The sequence below is a fragment of the Eretmochelys imbricata genome, chromosome 4, assembly GCF_965152235.1.
Source record: "Eretmochelys imbricata isolate rEreImb1 chromosome 4, rEreImb1.hap1, whole genome shotgun sequence".
NCBI classification, from domain to species: Eukaryota; Metazoa; Chordata; order Testudines; family Cheloniidae; genus Eretmochelys; species Eretmochelys imbricata.
In genome coordinates, this window is record NC_135575.1 from 115,217,471 (window position 1) to 115,241,526 (window position 24,056).

Here is a 24,056-nt window from a genome sequence, read left to right on the forward strand (position 1 = left end):
CAGAACAGGGCCATAGAATCATAGAATATCAGGGTTGGAAGGGACCTCAGGAGGTCATCTAGTCCAACCCCTTGCTCAAAAGCAGGACCCATACCCAATTAAATCATCCCAGCCAGGGCTTTGTCAAGCCTGAAAAGTGTCCCTGGTCAATGTCCCTGGTCATCCAGTCTCAGCTTCTGGCAGTTGGAGATTTAGGGACACTCAGAGCATGGGGTTGCATCTCTGACCACCTTGGCTACTAGCCATTGATGGACCTATCCTCCATTAACTTATCTAATTATTTTTGCTCCAGTTTTATGTTTGGTCTTCACAACATCCATTGCAACGTGTTTCACAAGTGGACTGTGCAGTCTGTGCAGAAGTACTTCCTTTTGTTTTAAACCTGCTGTGTATTAATTTCATTGGGTAACCACTGATTCTTTTGTTTATGTGAAAGGGTAAATAACACTTCCTTATTCTCTGTCTCCACACCATTTATGATTTTACAGACCCCTATCATATCCCCCCTTACTCAGGTCTTTTCTAAGCTGAATGTTCCCAATCTTTTTAATTTCTCCTTGTATGGCAGTTGTTCCATACCACCTAATTATTTTTGTTGCCTTTCTCTGTAACTTTTCCAATTCTGATCTATCTTTTTAGAGATGGGGCAATCGGAACTGCATGCAGTATTCAAGGCATGGGTGTACCATGGATTTATATAGTGGCATTATGATATTTTCTGTTTTATGTTTCCCAATGTTCTGTTAGCTTTTTTGACTGCCGTGATGTCTCCAAGATCTTCCTTGAGTAGTAACAGCTAATTTAGACCCCATCATTTTGTATATATAGTTGGGATTATTTTTTCCAATGTGCATTACTTTGCACTTATTAAGTAGGTGTCCAATGCCTGAGTAAGTCCTGCTGAAAGAGAGGTATGGTGGGGTTAAGGAAGAGTAGATCATTTAGGAATATGAACAAGGCAACTATAACATAGCATTGGGAAAGCTTTGCAGAGGAATGATGTGTCCAAAAAAGGAAAAGAGAAATCATATGAAAAAAATTGAGCCTCTAAGGCCTTTTTTGTGGGTTGAGCTTTAACTATTGCAATGTATTTAAATGACTTATTTTAATAGGAGAAGCACTGTTTTAAAATATTAAAAGGTCTCTGTCTCTAGGTGGCTGATCGCCTGTTTTCCTCTTTTGGGCAAGATATTTTGGATGCCCTTTATTGGACAGCTACTGAACCTAAGGAGAGAAAAAGAGCTCATATTGGTGTGATTCCTCACTTCTTCATGGCAGTGCTGTATGTCTGTATCCTTCCTTGCTTTTTGTCAATTATTTGCAACAATTTTCTTTAGCTTGTTATACATTAGGTTAAAAAATTTTCTCAATAAATTAAAATAAGAATGATTTTAAAACAGAATTGTGTAAAATTATTTGAATATGTTTCTGGGCTTGCCTGAAATTACATATTCATGTTCATTTTCAGAATAAGATTTACAGTACTTCATTTTTTTTAAAAGTAAAGTGAAACGCTTTTAACCTGCCAAGATGTGAGTTAAGGGTTGTATTTCTCATGCAGCAATTGATGATCTTGCTGACACCAAAAGTGGAGCAAATGGAAACAAATCCCTGAATTTTTGTGTGGGGACTCTGAATATTGATTGTGCTTAGACTTAAGTATTTTCTCACAAGAGGTTTTTAAAACAGCAATTTTACTATCTTCGGTACAGCATAATTGCCCTCCTAATTTGAAAAAAATATAACTCTTTAACAATTATTTTTGCTTCCCTCCTACAGCTGTAGGTTTTATTTTCTAGTTTGTCACTAGATTAAATACACTCACATACTGTATTTCTCCTGATATTGCTCTGTGCAGCCTTGCAACACAGTGTTGTTCTTTAACTGGGGAGGTTGGCTTGAGGTGCCCTTGAGAGAAGCTTGTCTGTCAATCTTCTTGACTTCCAAATTGGGTTACAGAAGCAAGAAACTTCATATGGCTGAAATTCATATCTTCTTTATGGTATTATTAGATTTAAATTTCTTACTGCTTCGGCTATTTCACCAGCCTGCTTTTGTGACAGCTCTTCTGGTGACCTTGTTTTCTCTGTGGCTGACAAGATGTGGTGTCCCTGACCTAGATCAACAAGAGGTACAGAAACCAGCAGCAGTAGTGATAGGTCCAGAATTAATACATGCCAGTTAGTGTGCAATGCAGTCGTTACACACTCAGTCTCCATCTTCTCAAGTACTTTCAGGCTATACTGACATCTCTTACGTGATGACATTGAGCTCTTTCAAAACAGGAAATCTTGATGCAGCCTGGAACATGATCTGCAAAAAAATGCTGTTTCTATCAGAGTAGAATGAGCTGCCTAGTAGAGGACTTCAGTGCCTTAACTTAATACTATGTAGTTAATGTTGTAAAACAGTGTGGTACATTACAAGCATGCTGTGGAAATATAAGCAGTTCTGAAACTCACAGGTTTGAGTGTAAGAAATTGCAGTAATTTAAAGGAGTACTAGTGGCACCTTAGAGACTAACCAATTTATTTGAGCATAAGCTTTCGTGAGCTACAGCTCATTTGATGATGAAGTGAGCTGTAGCTCACGAAAGCTTATGCTCAAATAAATTGGTTAGTCTCCAAGGTGCCACTAGTACTCCTTTTCTTTTTGCGAATACAGACTAACACGGCTGCTACTCTGAAACCTGCAGTAATTTAGAATCTTGTTACACTGCTCATGTAAAAAAGCGTATCAACACAATGATGAAATCCTGGCCCCATTGAAGTCAATGAGAATTTTACCTCCACAAGTACACTATACCTACTAATCTACTCCACTAATTAATTTTTCAGTGATGCATGAGATATTTTTGTATTCTCTATTAATTTTGAGGACAAAATAAGATTTGTGTGAATTTTTTTCAAAGTTTTGGATGATGCTAATATAATACAGTACAGAAATGTGCTTTTCAAATGTCATTTTCCTTAACACTGCTATTTTCAGTCTTGCATGCTATTCTTATAATGGTCCAAGCAACAACACTTAATGTAGCCTTCAACTCCCACAACAAGTCACTGCTTACCATCATGATGTCTAATAATGTAAGTATGAAGTAAATTTGATTTTTACCTCTGAGTAATAAGCAAATGCCCATAAATGAAAGAGATGAATAAGTGACACAGTGCATTTTAGCATCATTGTTCCACAGGACAAATTTTTAATGCTTAGAGAGTAGTATAACTTCATAATTTATTCAGATGCTATGTTTAGGATAGCTGAGGGTATATATAAAATTAAGTGTTTGATCATCTTTGGCTTTCAATTAAAAAAAATTAACATTCCATAGTACATGGATAATCTGTAATGAAGCTAACTGTGTTTAAAATTACAGTTCGTTGAAATAAAAGGAAGTGTTTTCAAGAAGTTTGAGAAGAACAATCTTTTTCAAATGTCAAACAGTGGTATGTATATTTGCATGGGTCAGAAAAATATTACTAATTCAAAATGTGTTTTTATTTCAAGTACAGTCTTCCATTATGTTTATGGTATTGACATGATAACAGGTATTATCTTGAAGTAGACGTTGAGCACTCTGTATTTCTGTTGACGTAGAACTGAGTTCTAGATCTCCTCATTACTGCTTTGTTTAATAAGACTAAACCAAGAATTCAGTTTTAGGAACATTGTATTTGCACAAATAACTGTTTGCATTTTAGTACCTAAATACAGTAACTCCTCACTTAACGTTGTAGTTCTGTTCCTGAAAAATGCGACTTCAAGCGAATCCAGTTTCCCCATAAGAATTAATGTAAATAGGTGGGGGATTACGTTCCAGGGAAATTTTTTTGGCCAGACAAAAGGCATTATATACATTTTAAACAAGCAATTTAATACAGGTATAAGTTTTAAAGAAACAATTTAATACTACAGTCTTCATTGCTTAGTATGAAGCTTGGTTGAGGTGGTGGAGTCAGAGAGTGGAAGAGGGTGGATTGTCCCCCTGCACCTCTTGCTGTTCTTGCAAGTACAGGCACCGACTTTGCTGGGGGCGGGGGGGCTCAACCCTCAGCCTGTCCACTCCATCCCTTACCGCAACCCCCTACCCTTAACCCAGCTCTTCTCCCCCCCAACTCCTCCCCCTTTACTCCGCACGCTGCATCCTTGCTCCTCCCTCCTGAACGCCGCAAACCAGTTGATTGCTGGGGGCAGGGGGAGCGGGGAAGACGCTCATCTGTGGGGTCTGCCAGCGTGCGGGAGGCATTGGGGGAGGGGAGCGTAGGAGAGCTGATGTGGGTAGGGGGGCTGCCAACCATGGACAAAGCACAGCTTTAGACAAGTATGTTGTGTAATGGAGCAGGGACGTAAGATCGAAACAACATTAAGCAAGAGGACGTTAAGTGGGGAGTTACTGTATGCCAGGAATCTGTCTATGCATTGTCTAATGTCTACTTAAATACACTCTCAAAATTCACACATTTAACCTACTCAAACACCATTTAAGATTATTGCCAAATTCAGAAACCTGTTGTACACTACAACATTATTAAATACCACTTAATATATGCCTTGTTAGCAAGTATCCTGGCATCTTTGCTATGTTAGCGATCATTGGGGCTTATGTGCGCATATCACTATCATGTTTTATTCTGGTAAGCAAACAATGTAGTGAAATAAATGTACTTGGAGAGTATATTATGACAGAATCATGGTAGTTTTTAGAGCGTGTCAGTAGATCTGCACATTAGATAAAATCAAGACCACAAGAGGCTTAGGTCTTGTCTGTGGTACATAAGTCCATCCTTGAGGGATGTAAATTGTGGTGCACGCTAGTATGTTGTTCACCAATTGGCCTGTGTGAACCCTGCTAACACACACTAAAAGTTTCCTGCTGGTTGTTAATGTAGTCCTGTTTCAAATGCTCACTAGAGAATTTTTAGTGTAAGCCAATAAGGTCAACTCAGGACAGTTAGTGCATGACATGCTAGTGTACACTAATTTACACCCCGCTAGTGCAAACTAACACACTGTATAGACAAGCCTTTAGAGAACACAAACTGTGCATCTGGTGCTTATGATTACGTTGCTGAATTTATTGAAATTTGGAAACTCTCTAGATTAGAAAGATTGTCCCAGGAAGAGAAGTCTCAACTATCCTTTGACTTAAGTACTTTTGTCATAATATTTCAGGTGGCCAGTAGAAATTTTCGTATTAATTTCAGTACCTAGTTAGGAAAAATATTTTTTTGGTGCTTTGAGACATAGTATGATGTTGAAGTGAAGTGGTGTTAAGGGGCTATTTATTCCTGGTATCTCCTCATACAGGTGCAGTGCATTAACCTTAGAAAAAAGAATCTTTTGTTTATCAGTTCTTCATTACATGCATATGTGATAGGCAAGAGTTAAAATTAAAAATTACATATGAATGCACACAATCACGCATGAAATAAAAAGCTTTAATTTTCTTTGATACTCTCTCAACTTTTAAATGAAGAAGATACTTTCCTTTAAATAAGGCTTTAGTAAAGAAATGAAACCAATGATTAACTGTAAAACTCTACCTAAAATGGATCATTTGAAGTGTTCCGAGAGTTAGATTTTAGCAAACTGCTTCATCATTTGAATATCTGACTTGTGTATGTGAGACACTAAGATCACAGCTCTGTCACAGTCTTCACTTCTGGAGGGGAATATATCTAGTGCAGTTGATTGGGCTCTTAGGTCTGCCAATTACTTGCTTTTTGACTCTGAACAAGAAGATTTGTGTCTGCTTCAGTGAGTTTATCCCTATGGAAAATCAGTGTGATACTACTTCAGTGAATGTTGAGAGAATTATTGTTTTCATGGTGCCTTTAACTTCTTGGATAAGAGGTGATAGATGAGTAAATGTAGTAGAATAATAAAACAATAAATTTAAATAATTCTCCTATTACATTAATCTTGTCTTTTTTTATTGGAAGTCTGTGAAAGCCAAAAAATTGATACTCTTCACCCATGTCAGAAAGAACTCTTATCCAGTACTAGTCATGATAATTTCTGGTGGCCAAGTTTAAATATCAACTTTAAAGAATGAAATGTGTAATTAAAATCTGCTTAGTGCGAGTCTTTGTGCCAATAAAATTGGATTGCTGGGGAATGTTCGCAAAGTGAACATAAAAACGGGTCTGAGCAAGGCCAAAACAAATTGTCTCTTAAGCTTGAGTGAATACTTAGAAAATATTTGCAATATTCACCCAGCTCAGCTTTTGTTTGGGACCCTGAAAATCATAAGACCAATCATGGTTCTTAAGTTAGTTGATTTCTACTTAAAATAGGTAGAGGTTGTGTTTATCAACCGTTTCTCATTTATTTCTTCTATTTTATTGTTGGGCACTGTTAGCAATGATCTGTAATGGCAATGTCAAGTTTTGCTCCTAGCCATGGGACGAAGTGAGGCCATGCATTATGCCAGATGGGTATAGAAACAGATGAGTGCATGCAAGAGTGCACAAAACAAGTGAGTTTATTCTCTTCAAATGAATAGATAACTTTTCCTCAAATGATTCACAGAACACTCATGAATCACCACATATTGTATGCCTAAAAAGAGAAAATAAGTTTTTTAAGCTTTCCATGTGTGTTTAGAATTTCAGATGTAGAGTAATACTTTTCTAACAGTATAGACAGCACTAAATTAAGCACTGCAATTTGCAATTACTGTCTGGCAAATCAATTTGTAAGATTGTTCGTATATTTGGTATTAGCCCCTTTCCACTTGTGATTTGATAGCTTCAATTGCATGCAGTGACTTTGCAAATGGGTCAAATCCATGTATTTATGGAATTCAGGGGGTAGTAAATGAGAGGAAAGTATATCTATTTAAAAAAAAATGCTTCAATCTTGGTGAAAGCCCACCATGCTGGCTTCCTTTATACTTTTAAATCTGCCTTATCTTTATTTCAAGCTGTGCTCTATGCAGCTAAACTATTTTTTTCACCAAGAAACCAATTACATCTCTTGTGGTGAAGAGCTTGTGTGAACCATAAAATTCTTTCCTTCAGTCTGTTGATTTTCCTTTTTTTTCCGTATTGTTAAATCTCTTTTCTCTGATTTGCCCATAGTTTAGCTCTGCAAACTTCCCCCTTTCCCCCCCCCTCCACTTCCTGCACCCGTCGCTCCTCAGCTGCATGGGGAGGGATCCCTGTACAGGGAGCTGCACCCCCCATTTGCCCAATCCCCAGGCATCCAGACCCCCTCACACCCAGACCCTTCCGCCAAGTCTCATCCCCCCACTATCAGAACCCCACCTTGATGAGCACTAGTCCTGCACCCAGATCCCCACCCCATCGAGCCCCAACCAGCTACACCTGGATCTCTGTCCCACTCCCACATCATCTGAGCCCCCCACACCCCAGTGCCAAGCTCTATATCCCCGCATACTCAGCCCCCCTGTTGAGCCCCAGCAACCTTCACCTGCAGAGTCCCATTACCATTACACCCAGAAGCCCCCAACAAGCTTCTGTGAATCCAGATCGCACCCGGATCCCCCACTGAGCTGCCTGCAGCCAGATTGCCCCACGCTTGGATCCTGCCTTGTTTGGATCCGGCCCACACAGAGGGGCAGGGCCTAGGGTGTTTCTGGGCGAGGCTCACGCCTTGTGCTGTGTCAGAGTTGGGTGCAGCCTCCCCGCTGAATTTGTCGCGTTGGAGGAGCTGCATGGTGATCTCCCACTTCTGCGCAGTCAGTGGCCTGTGCTCCCACTGCCATGCTGGAACCTCCACATTTATTTGACAAATAAAATTTGCAGAATTTTGCAATACTGTGCGCAATATTTCTATTTTTTTGGTGCAGAATGCCCTCAGGAGTATATCTTGGACTTTTGAATTTCCATTTCCAAAAGCTAATTCTCCCCTTTGGGTTTTTATTTTTAAAATACCTTTCTTCTGACCCTACCGTCTGTTCCAGTTAGCACCCCATTTCTTTCATTCTTTTAAAATACCTTGGAATAGCTGCTAATTGTCACATGCTTCCTTACCTCACTCTACATTCTGTTCTTGATCTCCTCTCAGCTGAGTTTTTGTTCTCATTCTAATGAGACAGCCTTCACTAGTTTTTAATCACTTGCCTAGCGCAAACTCCAAAGGTCTTGCATCTATTCTTATCCCTCTTGACTTAGCTGCTTTTGATGCTGTGAATACCACTTTCTGTGCCTTCACTTCAACATGCATGTTTTATTTTGTTTTTCTGATGTAGGATTCCAATGATTTGCCTCCTGCTTGCTTGATACATCTTGGGAGAGTATTCTCTAAAGATACTTATCTGACTAGAATGCCACTCCTGGATCTGTGGATCTGTGCTCAAGCCTGATGGGAACTCCCATAGTTCAAACTACCCCTCAAAATATACTCTAGTTTTCCAAAGTTCAGTTAATTTCTAACCACACTGAGCAAATTAATTGCCATGAAACCTCAACCAATTGATCATCGGCATTAGTCCCAGCTTGATGCAAGGCCATCTCACCATCATCCTCTTATCCCCCACCATATCCTTTTTTATAGTATCTGTGTTTTCTTTAAAATATAACTTAAAAAAAAAAAAAAAAAGTTGTAAGGTGACTTCCTCCGAGGCACTGACTGCCAGTGGATTTTGGAGCCTCCAGCATTGTCCACGCCATCTGGGCTTCATGTCCCTTTCTTTCCTTAGAACAGTTTCAGCTGGGCCAGAGTGCGTTGTTGTGGCTGGAGGTTTCAGTCCCATTTTCGTACTGACGTCTGGTTCAAAGATTCTCTTTTCTTTCTTCTGTGGGTGCTTTCACATGTCCATTCGGCTGTGAGTGTGTGCTCGTCTTGGGCACAGTTATTGGAGAACTTTTTCACTCAGCAGTACCAATCAGGGTGGCTTGAGCTCTCTGTTGCCATACGCTGTTGTGTGCTGGTATAAGAGGGTGGAGTTGCCCCTCACCTTCCTCAGTTCCTTCTTCCCCCAGTGACAGTTGTCAGAAGGATGTGAGACTAGTTATTGTAAATGCTTCCCTCCTTTGTGTGTATATATATATATGTATATATATATTCCTTATTGTTAGGAATTAGTTGTTAGCTCGTTTTTACTGATAGTTTTAGTCATAGGTCTTTTGGACTGTGTTTCATTTTTCCATACCAGAGCAATGCTATGCTCACCAGGGTTTAAGTCTTGCTGAAGTTGCACTAACACATGCTGGTCTGTGACCTACACCCAGCCTGTTTAAAGTGTTAGGGAGAGTCCCATATCAGTGATATGTCAAATCTGCAAGGGTTCTGAGCTCTGCTTGAAGAACAGAGCAGAAGGCTCAAGTGTCTACTCATGGAGGAAGCATTTTGGCCCCTATCGGACTCAGTGCACACATAGAGCACCTTGAGTACATCGTTCTCGATGCAGAGAGCATCAGAGATGCCTCTGGTCCCACTCACTGGTACTGAAGAAAAGGCTTAGACCTTCCTCAGGCTTGGTACTGGGCTTGGTCATGTCTGTGCCTAAGCCTAGTAGAGGCAGAGGCTAGGAAACATGCTGGGGAGAGTCTCTCTTGCTGGAGCAATTTTCACGTAAAAAGAAGGGATTGCTACCTCCCACGCCTGTGCCACGTCCGTCGAGGGTGTTCCCTAAAAGGTCTGAGTCAGAGCCACTGCCACTCCTATCTACCCTGGAGGTGTATGCAGCCACAAGAGACTTAGCTTCTCGGTGCCGGTATCTCTGGTGGTGCAAGAAGGTTCAGAGTTGGTACCAATGCCTGTGGCTCTTAATTCACGGTGCCGTTAACTACCAAGCCTCTGTAAAGGCTGGTGCAGTCTAAGGACAAGCCTCTGCTGGTTACCCCAATACCTCCTTCCCCAGGGCTTAGGGTACCTGTCCCTGATATTGACTGGTTCCGCCCCCCAACCCCAATGTCCGACAGTTCAGATGCTTCATCTTCAGATTCAGAGGTACATTTGTCTGTCTCTCATCCAGGACAGAGGACATACCCTCCATTAGAGACTAGGGAACCATGGGCAGTGCAGCAGTCTCAACACTGGCTTGCCCCTCCTCCTCCTAAGGGGCAGTGGCCCAACCAAGGTTGGGTCGCAGCCCAGTATCAGTGGCCATTCTGGACACTGTGGGTCATTCCCCGACCCAATAGGTCTTCCTCTGCATCCTGAGTGACATGACAACATTTATTATGTGGTTCAACACACCAGGCTGCACCTCAGAAAGCTTCTTGCATGGCTAGCATCTGTATACACCTCAAGTTGAAATCATCTGGACAAGGTGATTTGCGTGCCAACGTCCGTTTTATCATTCCTGGATTGGTGGACTCTGTGTGTGTGTGGGGGGGGGTTCCCCTTGTCATGGGGATCCACTCATCTTTAGGGCGCCGCCTTCTGGCCGCTCTTGTGATCAGCTCCTTCCAGGTTCTGCGTCCCCTGTGGGGGTCTTTCCACCCATCTCTGCAACTCCAGGTGCTCCTTCATGACTTGGCCCTCAGGCTGGGTCACTGCATGTTTCCCCCTTCTGGGGTATCAAAGTATTTCGGGGCAAACTGTCCCAAGCAGTCCACTCTCAACTACCTGGTCTGTGCCACTTCCCCAGTGGCTGGTAGGTGAACCAGGACGCACCCTCTACTCTGGGTTCCAACTCAGGCCTTCTCATTAGCAGCCAAGGTCTGCCCTATCCTGTCCCTTGCTGCTTTTCCCAGAGCCATTCCTACCTTTCTGCATTTGCCAGCCCAAACTCCCTCTTATCAGGGAGTAACTGTAGGGTAATTGCTTCTATAGACCCAAACACACCTCCCTTTTCCCAGGGAGTGACTGCAGACTCCTTCCCTGCAGCACCCCAGCTGCTCTCAGTTCCTGGGCTTTCTACAGGCCTCTCCTGTTCCCATCTAGCTGAGCCTCATCTGATTAATTGCTGCCCCCGGCTTCTCCTCCAGGTGAAGCCTGGGCATTTAATTGGCCTACCTAGCCACCTTAACCCCTTCAAGTCTTGTGTCAGGTAACTTTACCCCTCCCCTCCCTGCCAGCCCTCATTTTAGTTACAGATGCATCAGACCTGAGTTGGGAGGGTCCATGCAGACTCAAGGTCTCTGGGCACCTCAGGATCTAATGACTCTCAGAAATATCTGTGTGTGAAGATCTATTCAGCCTTCCTCCAACATAAAGCAAGAAAGAGCTTGCTGATTCTAACAGACAACTTTGCAGCCATGTTTTACGTAAACACACAGGGAGGGGCACGCTCAAGACAGCTCTGACAGGAGGATCTTTTGCATAACCAATTCAGTTCATCATCTCAGAGTTGCTTACCTTCCAGGGAAGCAGAACACATTGGTGGGTTGACAGAGCAGGACCTTCTCCAATCACCATGGGTGGTCTCCATTTCTAGATATTGCCAAGTCCATCTTCCTGCTCTGGGGAACTCCCAAAGTAGACCTATTTGATTGAGGTCTGGTCTGCACTCCAGAGTTAGCTTGATGCAAGGCAGCTTACGTTGACCCAACTAAGGAAGCATCTACAGTTAAAATTTCACTTGACCAACATAACTGCCCCACTATCCCGATTTAATAACTCTGCTTCCATGAGCAGCGTAGTGTCAAGGTCAATGCAGTGTCAGTGTAGATACCTCATTGCTCATGTTTGTTTCTGGCCTTCAGGAGCCATCCCACAATGTCCCACACCAACAGTACAATCAATAAAAGCACTCCTGGTGAGGATGCACACTGAAGACACAAGGAGTCAAGTGTAGACACACGCAAGTGATGTGATTACTGTGGCGGCTGTATGCCGACATAAGTCAGCTTAATTTTATAGTGTAGGCATGGCCTTCGTTTCCCAGACCTGAAGAAGAGCTCTGTGTAAGCTCGAATGCTTGTTTCTCTCTCACCAGCAGAAGCTGGTCCAATAAAAGATATTACCTTACCCATCTTGTCCTTTCAACAGTTGTGGCAGTTAAGAGGGAAAGATAATAAGAGAAGGCACCTTGAACAGAGGAAGAACCCAGGCAGAGAGGGAGAAAGTGGGACAGTTTCCACCTGCAAGAACAACAAAAATAGCAGATCTATAGGATCACCCCCTACCTCTTCTCCTGTGTCCCCTAATACTGGGTATGGGGAGCCATCACATATTGAACAGAGTTTGGGATGGGGCAGGGGGGGGCATGGCCACTTCAGGTTTCATTGAGGATCCATACTTTAGAATGCTTCCTCAAATTTTGGAATTTTTCCCTTCACAGTTTTCATATATTTTTGTAATATCAATGGTGGAGTCTTGGGTGCAGTTTTTTGCAATGTTGCATTTTTATGAAACATTACATATTGATCTATTGTTCCTACGCAACATACGAGACAGAGAGTGAAGGATTTCATAATTTTTTTGTTCAGTAGAAGAGAGAGTATTTATTTAATGGTCGCTTGAAAACTGCATGATCATTTTTGTAGTGCTGATAATTGTCATATCAAATGTAAGCCAAAGTACATCAGAATGCACATGAAATCTAATGGTGCCTGGTTATCCCTAAGCTTTCTTGTAGAATTATCCTTGGAAAAACTTACACCATTTAGATTCTGGTCCTGCTATAATACCTGGTATATTGAACTGTACGTAAAAAGTATGCTTTTTACCTGGTCTTACCTGGAATGGTATCTTCAGTCAAGCAATTTTGAAATTAGGCGTTTGCACCCTTCATTACTTCTGTGGGTCAAGCTCATTGTACACACCAACAGCATTGCTCCCATTTCCCCACAAGCCCCCTCCCTTCCCTCTCTATTTCAGGGACTCGCTACAACCCCTTCCAACTCTCTCCTGTGAAAGGGAATCTGTGTCCTCCAGTAGCCCCATGCCAGGGGCTCTGTGTAGCTCCACTTCCCTCTGTCCCCAATTCTTCCCCCATAGCAGAGGCTCTGTGTGTGTCCCCATGTCCCCCATGCCAGGAGTTCTGTGTGCATTCCCTTCCACCACACCTCTCCATTTCCCCCCTTCTACCTCACCTTCCTGATTTCTCTCTCTCCTTCAGGGCGTGAGTATTTTGAAATGTTATTGGCAGGATAGGGAGAGCTGAAATGAGGGGTATTCAGCTGGAATGTGATAATGGCTGCCATCAACCAGGTGTTCGATCTGCGGACCATGTCAGAGGCAGTTAAAGCTGCTCTCTGCTAACCAGATGTGTGCCAGGGTCTCCATGTCATTCATTTCCCCCTTCTATTTTTCCAATTTTTTTCCCACCAAAATCAGTAGGGTTCTACCCAGTGATGCTTAGAAAATTTCACTGAAGTGTTGGAATTGATTGGATGCATTGTTCCAAAGTTATTGTGTTACATCCAAAGCTGAGTAGAAAACCTCATAAACTTGGCCTTATCATACTATGTTTATAGATGCTGCATATAATGACTGTATACTGACTATTAGCTGTTGCCGTAGGCAGGTTATCAAAGTGAAGGACACAGGATCTGATCCGGCATGGCAGATGATTCTATATCAAGCTTTGACTGCCTTTGTGGCACTATCTTTTACCTTAATGAGACCAGAACTGACAGCTTCCTCCAACTTGCTTTTAATGCTGCTTCAGGATAGACTTCTAGAGATCTTCTAAATATGGTGCAATCAATTCACTTAAGGCCATTCAGTTGCACTGGAGCACCGAGTCCATATCACCCCTTTGATATGTCTGATCTCAGCCTACTAGAGGAAGCAGGAGTTTGAGTTGCAAATTACTTGAAGTGACAAACTGTGTTTTGTCCTTCTGAATATGATTGAGCAATTTCGGGCAAATATTGTCTCTTACTGTGTGTTCAATGCCTAGTACAATGGCACTACCATAATACATATAAATAACTATTTTATTTGGAGCTGACAATTGATTTTTTTTTCCCCCAGATATAAAGGAGAGATTCACCAACTATGTACTGTTGTTGATAGTATGTCTAAGAAATATGGAACAGTTCTCATGGAATCCAGGTAATTACGCTTTTGAAAAACATGTAATTTTTAAATTATACACTTGTTAGTATGTAATTACAATATTACAGGTACACATGTAAGACCATCATACATACCCCTTTGCTCAACACAGCAATCTGAAAGTCAAAAAGCAAGCAGTACTCTTAAAATCAAAGACTCCTATGACCTCAGATCACAAGACCTGAATAATCTGTAAACTATTTCTAGTTTTCTGTGGATTGTGATTCCATTGATTTCAATGGAAGCATATTCCCTTGCACTGTAAATAAACATTGATGTGTTTTGCTAAGTTTTGAGTTATATTTTTTATATTTTTGAATCTACTAGTAAGTAGTCCTATTAGTGTAGTTATTTTCTTATGCTGGCAAGAAAGGAACCGAGTATAGATCTGAAAACAAGTTTCCATCTTGATTTTAATATTAGTTAAACTGTGTTATTTTTTTAAACACTTAATTCATATAAACATTGGTGTTTGTTCTAATGTAGCAGGTTGGAAATGTATTTAGTGTTATAGGGCCTGATTCTGTGCCTTTTTCTGTAAGACAAAAGGTGTTTTTTACACACTTTGGCCAATGGATTTACCTTAACCAGATAACATGTTAAACTGTGATTGCTTTGTCTACACTAAGATTTTAACACATGATAGCTAGCGCGTGTTAAAAAACATACCTTTTGTCCTCGTGAAGATAAGGCCTTACAGTGCAGGGTCTAGCACAACAGAGTCTGATCCTCCTTAGGGCCGTTGGATGCTATGCTAATACGAACAATTCTCCAGAGTAGATACTGTGGTGGGAATTCATCTCTGCAAGGCACCCATTCATTTCTGAGACATAAATATAGATATAGATATAATGCTTTGTACCTTTGAAAGTTTGACTGCTGTGTTAAGCAATAATTGCAAGTTTTCTTTACTTATGGGATCAACTTGTACGGTATAATTGATTTTTAATTTTTTCCTAACCTTCAGATCACCTTTGGGTGTTGTTTCCAGATGTTTGCATGGTCATTGCGTCAGAAATTGCAGTGGATATTGTGAAACATGCATTTATAACAAAATTCAATGACATTACAGCAGATGTAGGTATACTATTGGACTTCTAAGCATGTTCTAGTTGTGATTTACTGTGTTTTTTAAGACAGCTATAAGATGTAGAATAAGATTGAGTCTAATGCAGAAAATGTTGTGGATTTTTTTTCTATTAAAGAGTTAGAAAAGCCATTTCATAAAGCTCCAGTAATTATTTTCTTATTAACAGTGCACTTCTGAGGATGAATTTAATGTGCCTGAAACACCTCTGCTTCTAAATTCGTAGTTTCAGATCCATAAATTAAACTTGAGACTATTGTGTAACAGCCACAATTCACATAATTTGCAGATCATTTTTGAGGCAGTTGCTAGGTCAAGAAAACATAAAAGTAATGTTTATATTTTACTTTAGTCACCCAGAACATGTACGTTTTTCTAAACAAAATGGATTGTGAAATACAATTCATGTTTTAGAAAAATCCGTTTCTCTGTGAGACGATTGAATTATTCTGTTTCAGTGTATTTTTAAAGATGGAAACTGAGATCAAAAATATTTTTGTTTTCTCTTCTGTCCCTGCAGCACTGAATATAAAGTAGGTTAGTGTTGGTTTCCCATTCCTGTAATTTCTTGGGGCATATATAGTATGTAGGCCTTCTTTAATGTACTAGATTAAATTGTTTTATGTTGTATGCTAACATGACATATAGACACTACACATGCTATATTTGTCTTCGGCCTGGTCTGCACTAGAAAATTGTCTGCTTAAATATGTTGCTCAGCTTTGTGAAAAATCCACACCTCTGCGTGGTGTATTTAAGCCAATCTAACCTGTAGTGTAGACAGTGCTTGGTTGACAAAAGAATTATTCTTTTTCGAGGAGTGACCCTGTGGGTGCTCCACTTTAGGTGTCTTGACGCCCTGCTCTTGTAATCGGAGATCTGTGGTAGCAGTACCCAGTTGGGCCAGACATGCGCCGTAGCCGTCTCATGCCGCTCCCAGAAGTTACGTAGCAGTGCGCAGGCAACCGTGCCCCAGTTTCTTCCCTACTGCCTTTGGCTTGCGTCAGAGTGATCAGCAGCACCATCTCTTACTTAAGAAAAAATTTATAGTAGATAATTCATTGTGGCAGTGTTAGCTTAGTTGTAGTTAGCTTCCCTATCCCCTTGCCCTACTCTAATTTCTTTAATTTTATCAACAAATTTTTTTTTCCCCTCTACCCTCCCTATCTGCCTATCTCTCCAGCAGGCCTCTACAGCCTTAGCCTCAAACAGAGTTTACCCCTGTTTTTCTCTGAGACTGACTCTCTCAGGCATGCCAGGCTCAGCTGGTTTGAAACGCTGCTTGACTTGCAGACTCTCCATGCTCTGTGTGTCCGCTGCCTCAGCAAGACACACATTGCTCAAAAGTGCCCACACTGCAGAAAGCTGGTAGCCAAGACAAGAAAAGCCAGAGATCTCCAGCTGAAGCTCCTCATGATGGAGAAATTCCTCAGGCCAGCCTCCAACCCTGAATCCAGGTCACCCCCTGGCCAACAGTCGCCAGCGGCAGCCTCTGACAGGAGCTCTGCTCCAACAGCAGCTGCCAAGGAGCCTGCTCCTAGAAAGGCTACAAAAAAGTGGTCGCAGACCAAGAGTTGCCCAAAAGAAAACGATCTCCAACTGAAAAATCTGCCCCAGTACCGACAGCACTGAGAGCGCCGGACCACGCAGCACTGGGAATATCTGGCATCGAGAGTTCCCCACAAGCTAAAGACACTACGTGGGCAAGCTCTAATGGAGGTTCACACACTAAAGTGAAACCTTCCAACTCGGCATCCACAGAGATCTCTGCCCAAGCGGTACAGTGGCGCCAGCTGCTGTACCTGTGCTGCACAGCTGTAAATCCTCGGCACTGGCAGTTTCAAATCATGCTCCTGGGCCGTTCACCATGCCATCTACGGCACCGAACCTCACGGTACCACAGCAATTCCTGAGGCATGCGGACCTGATAGTGGCCTCAATGCCTGAATATCTTATACCATCCAGATCAGTATCAACCCAGCTGACTACTCCCTGCAGATCAGGCCTTCCTATCTCCACTGATGAGGAAGAAGAGGATGATGCAGTATTATACACTCCTCGCCACTCCTCACCCAAACCAGGACCATCTCATCCCCCACTACCTGTGGATATATGAGGATGATAGTCACCCATGGGCACCGCCCCCCATACCATTCCCACCTAACTGGTCATACTGGAATCCATGGGCAACCAAAACTGTAGGCCCCCTAGCCCGCGTAGGTCCAGAATAGCCCGGTCCCCTTCACCAACTGTCCCGGCACCCTCAGAAACACAGGAGGAAGACCCGAGGAACCTGAGGACATAGCCGCACGTGACACTTCACCGCCTGCTTACCTCTCATCATAGTCACCAGATGAAACCAAATACCACCACCCCCTACTATGGGGGATGATTTCAAATCTTTTCAGGACCTCTTCAAAAGAGTTGCTTAATCCCTACACATTCTGTTGGCACAGCTACCAGAAGCCCAACATAAGCTCATGGACATACTCCAGGCATCCCCATTGGCAAAGAGAGCCTTGCCGATAAATGATGCTATTATGGAGCCTGTGAAAATCATCTGGCAGACTCCCGCTACTGCACCACCTCATGTAAGAGATCTGACAAAAAATATGTGCCAACAAAAGGAGCTGAATTTTTATTTACACACCCCACTCCAAACTCCTTAGTAGTGAAGGCGGTCAGTCAAAAGGGGAAACAACAACAGTCCCGAACGACCCAATACAATCAGGAATGGAAAAGACTAGACCTTTTTGGGTGGAAAGCCTATTCATCAGCTACACTTCGGTTCTGCATAGCTAACTGTGTGGCCCTGCTGGCTAAATATACACACAATCTGTTCTCCAAAATGTCAGAATTCAATTGAAAATTTGCCAGATGACAAAAAAATAAAAATATAAGGTAAACATTTCCAAGGGGTGTCTCATCACCAGGATAGCCCTACAGGACTCCCTTAACCCTACAGACACGGCAGCATGATCCATCGCCACATCCGTGATCATGCACCGTGTATCCTGGCTCCATCTTTCTGGATTCCCAAGGAAGGTCCAGGCACCTTAAGTTGAAGACTTACCCTTCGAGGGTCAAAAACTATTAGCTGACAAAACTGATGTGTCCTTACAGACCTTAAAGGACTCCAGGGCAACCTTAAAAACCCTGGGCACCTACATACCTGCAAACAAAAATAAGGCAGGTTTTACAACCAGAGATTCCGGGCTACCCCATACACTCAGCCACAAAGACAGCATAGACGTTGGCAGAACCAAGATCAGCCTTCGGCGTCTCAACCATCCACCTCTAGACAATCATTTTGAAGGTGTGATTGAGGGCTTGAGATCTTCGGACTCCAGAATCAGAAACAGTCCCCCATCCATTCAGAGACCTCCTGTCACCATACTACCCAGTCTGGAACACCATCACAACAAACAAATGGGTTTTAGAGATTATCCAGAAGGGCTACTCCATCCCCTTTACTTCTATCCCACCTACCCACCCCCCTTCCCTGTCCCTCTTCAGGGACCCCTCTTACGAGCACCTGTTACAACAGGAAATGACCACCTCATACAATTAGATGTCATGGAACCCATACCAGTGCAACACAAAGGAAGAGGTTTTTATACACATTATTTTCAAACTCAGAAAAAGACTGGTGGGTGGAGACCCATCCTGGATTTACGAAAACTCAACAAATTTGTGAGAACAGACGTTTCAAAATGGTGGCTCTAACCACAATAATTCCGGCATTAGAAAAGGGAGATTGGCTCTTGGCCGTCAACCTTCACAACACTTATTTTCATATTTCAATCCGCCTGTCACACAGAAGATTCCTGAGATTCACCCAAGGGAAACAGCATTTCCAATACAGAGTACTACCCTTTGGCCTTTCCACTGCCCCAAGGGTTTTTTCCCAATGTTCTTGCTGTCATTGCAGTTCACCTCCGCAGACAAGGAGTGATGATATTTCCATACTTAGACGATTGCCTTATAAGGGCACCAAAGCAGCAAGAAGCAATGAACGCCACACAGAGCATGATAACCCTGTTCATAGACCTAGGGTTGCAAATAAATGTACAAAAGTCCACGCTGGTTCCTATCCAAAAGTAAGAATTCATAGGAGCCTACCTTGATTGTCTCACAGCAATGTTACCCCAACAATGCTTCCTCACTCTAGTCAACCTAATTTCAATGATTGATGGACAGCCCACAAACATCTGCCAGAACATGCTTATAATTTGGGGCATATGTCAGCAACAGTGTTGTTGTAAAACATGCCAGACTCCACATGAGATGTTTCCAGGCCTGGCTTCGAACAGTATATATACCACACAGATACGCTCTCAATAGATGCCTCACAATGCCACGCAGAGTAAAAGACTCATTAACATGGCGGACATAACCAAAGAACGTCTGCTCAGGGAGTCCCTTTCCAACAAAGAACTCCAACCATTTCAGTCATGACAGATGCTTTCCTAATAGGTTGTGGGCACATCTACTCAACAATACAATCCAAGGCAGCTGGTCTCCAGCGGCGTCCAACCTGCATATAAACTTACTGGAGCTAAGGGCAGTCTGAAATGCATGCTTTCTTTCTCCCTCTAATCAAGAACAATGCCATCAAGATCCTCATGGATAATATAGCATGCATGTTTGATGTAAACTGCCAAGGGGGAGCACAGTCATACTCCGTGTACAGAAGCAATACACCTTTGGAACTGGTACATCACCAACAACATAGAGATATTGGCATCCTATCTGCCAGGATGTCAGAATACAACAGTGGATCTACTAAGCAGGGATTTTTCACAAACCCACGAGTGGGAGATGGATCCCCGAATTCTCAAATCCATATTCAAACTATGGGTGTTCCCCACCATATCTTGATTTGCAACAGCTTAGAATGCCAAATTCCCAAAATATTGTTCCAGAGTAGGATTGGGACTCTACTGCCTAGACAACGCTCTCCTCATAAAATGGGAGGTGCCACGGATATATGCATTTCCTCCAACTGTACTTCTAAGCCGAGTCATTCACACGATCAGGCAGGGCGAGTCCAGGGTCATTCTCATTGCACCCACATGGCCCAGACAAACATGGTTGCCATAGCTGCATCAGATGACAGTGAAACCACCTCAAACCTTTCCCTTAGTACCTCACCACCAATCACAAGATGCGGGACACATCTGTCACCCCAACCTCGCAGTACTCCACCCCAAGTGCTGGTTACTCCATGGCTGACTGGGTTCGAGAAAGCCTGTTCTGAGGAAGTAAAACATATATTACTGAACAGTCAGAGGCTTCAATACAAGAAAAACATATATCCATAAGTGGAAACGATTCTGCACATGGTGCCAAGACAAACAGCTCTTACCACAGTTGTCCCCCCTACCGAGGATTCTCAACTATATACTAGGTCTTAAAAAGTCAGGGCTATTCATAAGCTCTGTCAGAGTACACTTAGCTGTTAGTACCTCCTTCCATAATAAGATGGATGCGGTCACTATATTTGCTCACCTGATGATTAAACGCTTCCTTAAAGGCATTGAAAACACTTACCGCACACTAAGAAACCCAAACCCATGTGGGACCTCAACTTGTTCTACGTGGACTCATGGGAAAACCGTTTGAACCCCTTCCAACTTGCTCTTTATTGCACTTATCCATGAAGGTGGCTTTCCTCATTGCCATCACATACACAAGACGGGAAGGAGAATTAGGTGCCTTAATGGTACACCCACCTTATACAACATTCTTTTAATATAAAGTAATCCTAGGACCACTAAAGGGGAGCACCCACAGGAACGCTCCTCGAAGTGGAAGAGGTTACTCACCTTGTGCAATAACTGATGTTCTTCGAGATGGTTGTTCCTGTGGGTGCTCCACTACCCTTTCTCCTCCCCTCTGCTTCGGCATTTTAGGCTGATTCTCTGAGGTAGAGAAGGAACAGGGGGATGGTTGGCTGCACACCACTATGTAACCGCTCAGACCAGCGTGAGTCGGCTACGGCAAGTGTGCGGCTCAACCAGGCACTGTTACCTCAAATCTCTGATTACAAGTGCAAGGTGTTAAGACACCTAAAGTGGAGCACCCACAGGGACAACCATCTTGAAGTACCTCTGTTACTGCACAAGGTGAGTAACCTTCTCTTCTGTCCACCTAGCCTACTGCCTCTTGGGGAGGTGGATTCCCTATTCTCCCGAGAGAACTCTTCCCGTCAGTGTAGGTAGTGTCTACACTGAAGCACTACAGCAGCACCGCTGCAGCAGTGGAGTTGGTTGCTGTATCATTTAAAGTGTAGACAAGCACTTAAAAACTGACATGTGGACTCAAATGCTCTTTGTAAATTTGAGAGAAGATGTATTAGCATTTTCTTCTCACTGTCTAAATCCCCTTTTCAGGAAACGAGGTCAAAACTTGGAAGTGCTATTACTTTCAGCATCTTCCTCAAGTAACTACAGTAGTAGTGTAGAAACAAGTTTAATAGATGCACTTAATAAGCTCCCTTATGCCAGAGGCATTTATGCATGCCCTACTTTCACATAAAGAGTACAGAAAACAGGAATAATGAAATGCTAGCCAGAAATACATGTTTCAGTATGCTGAATCAGTTATAGACTGTCCTGCAAGGTTTATTATTTAATACACTCCTTTACCATATTACATGTAGATTCTAAAGATTTATAGCCATTGCGCCTAATTTTCAGAAGTGCTGAGCACATGCAGTGCTAATTGAAGTTTACTGGAGAAGCAGGCGGTCAGCCCCTTTATCCTTAAAATAGCTACATTTTCCTTAGTATCTGAAAATATTGTCTAAGTAGCTTTTCTGTTTTCCTTCCCAGCTGCCTAATATAACATTTTATGGGATCACTAAGTCACCATATGATTACAAGTCAGTTATTTGTTTCACTTGAGTCTAATGCTTTCATGCAGCTTCTAATTTAAACTATTAACTAAATGTAAAAATCATAGTACCTTCAAACTACAGTACATCCTTTTTACTTTGTGCTATTGGTCTTAACTCAAAAAGATCTGCAATTTAAACGAACAATATTAAGACCATAGAGATTGTCTTATATTACTTTGTGATGCTGCTAATCATTTACAAGAATTTATTAGGTAACCAATACCTGACATTTTACATAGTGTCTTTCATAAAGAGACCCCCAAAACTGTGTGCATATTGTGACAGGGTCGGGCCAGATGGATATAGGAGAGTAATAGAAGGCAGATATATTAGCCCCAGGCTAAGTAGATCTCTTTTCCCTGGGTAAGGTAACAGGGAAGGTTCCAGAACAATCAGGAACCTTCTGGAGACCATTAAGACCATTAAGACCATTAAGCTGCTAGAATCAATTAAGGCAGGCTAATCAGGGCACCTGGGTTTTAAAAAAGGAGCTCACTTCAGTTTGTGGTGTGCATGTGAGGAGCTGTGAGCAAGAGGCACTAGGAGCTGAGAGTGAGAACACGGACTGTTGGAGGACTGAGGTGTACAAGCATTATCAGACACCAGAAGGAAGGTCCTATGATGAGGATAAAGAAGGTGTTGGGAGGAGGCCATGGGGAAGTAGCTCAGGGAGTTGTAGCTGTCGCACAGCTGTTCCAGGAGGCACTCTAGACAGCTGCATTCCACAGGGCCTTGGGCTGGAACCCGGAGTAGAGGGCGGTCCCGGGTTCCCCACAAATCCTCCCAACTCCTGGTCAGACACAGGAGTCGTCGACCTGGACTGTGAATTCAGAAAAACGGCCAAGCTGAGGGCTGCCATGAAGCTCCAAGGCGAGCAAATCCGCCAATAAGTGCAAGACCCACCAAGGTAGAGCAGGAACTTTGTCACAATATAGATGCACAAAAATAATTCCATCACTGAAATGCAGTCACCACAAGGTGCAAGGCACGATCGTTAAGCAGGATGCAGCAATGCATCACAACACCTAACGCAAGAAAATGAAGTATATCTAATTGACATTGTTGAGGACGTTTGGATAGGCAGAATGGCTGGATGCACAAAAGGAGTTAGATGCATAAGTCCCAGTTTCAGGACCTCTGCAATGTACAAAACTCCCACTGAACCCTGTAGGTGCCTTAAGTTAACTGGCACCTAAATTTTTGCTGTAAAAGTTCACTATATACCTATGTTTCTGCCTCTGAACTTGGACACTGCAGCCCCAGTCTGGGTGTCTGGACATTTTTCTCTCACCTAAGCCCCAGAGTGATTCACAAGCCAGGAGAAGATAGGCATTTGGGGCCCAATCTAGTGGGTGCCTTCTTATCTCGCCTGCTGGACTAGCCTCTGAGGTGAGTTAACACAAAATAGACCAGGATGGGGAATAGGAGAAGAGGAAAACCTCCCTCATAACTTTTGACCCAGTGGTTAGGGTAGTCACCTGGCATGTGGGGGATCCCTGGTGTAAGTACCCCCCCCTCCACCTGGGGAGGGAAGGGATTTAAACAGAGATCTGCCACCTCTCAGGGGAGTACTCTACCATTGGATTATAGAATATTCTGATGTGGGGGGGCTCCCTCAGTCTCTCTTGTTGAAGCTGTTCCACTATGAATATATATATATTTTAAAAATGCATCAGTTCAGGGGGCTAGATTCCAGATCTTCCACATCCTGAGTGAGTGCTCTAAGCCCCAACCTATAGAGTCCTTGTTTTCCCTGTCTGTTTCTCTGTGGCCCAAAAGAGACACTAATTATTTATCCAGAATGCAACAGATCTCTGTCCTGCTGAACTTAGCTCCCTTTTTGCATCCAAGCCAATATAACTTCCTATTTGGAATTTGGCGAGAACATGCAGTTCCTCATTCCTAAATCCTCTTCCAGATATCCCACTTAGGTTTTAGTAGCCACATTAATCATCCTCGCAAAATATATGTGGCCAGTTGGCTTAACACAGTTAATACTGTACTGGTGAATCTAAAATCCAAAAGTAAATGTATATACTGTAAGTGTGCATTTTAATTCTGTAATCTGATTGTATCATGAAAAGTTGTATATTTTAGAAAATTGGCTTCTGTTTGCTCATGTATATACGATAGTTGTCCTTAATTATA

At 42.6% G+C, this 24,056-nt stretch overlaps 1 protein-coding gene across 2 annotated transcripts in view; it reads left to right on the forward strand.

Moving 5' to 3' along the window:
- TAPT1 (transmembrane anterior posterior transformation 1) overlaps window positions 1–24,056 on the forward strand; it is a 98,526-nt gene that overhangs the window by 50,901 nt on the left and 23,569 nt on the right. For both annotated transcript variants that reach the window (XM_077815823.1, XM_077815824.1), the window contains exons 5-9: window positions 1,155–1,290; window positions 2,989–3,086; window positions 3,377–3,446; window positions 13,837–13,917; window positions 14,888–14,997. In XM_077815823.1, coding sequence (XP_077671949.1) covers window positions 1,155–1,290; window positions 2,989–3,086; window positions 3,377–3,446; window positions 13,837–13,917; window positions 14,888–14,997 — 495 coding nt within the window. The remainder of the gene's footprint in view (window positions 1–1,154; window positions 1,291–2,988; window positions 3,087–3,376; window positions 3,447–13,836; window positions 13,918–14,887; window positions 14,998–24,056) is intronic.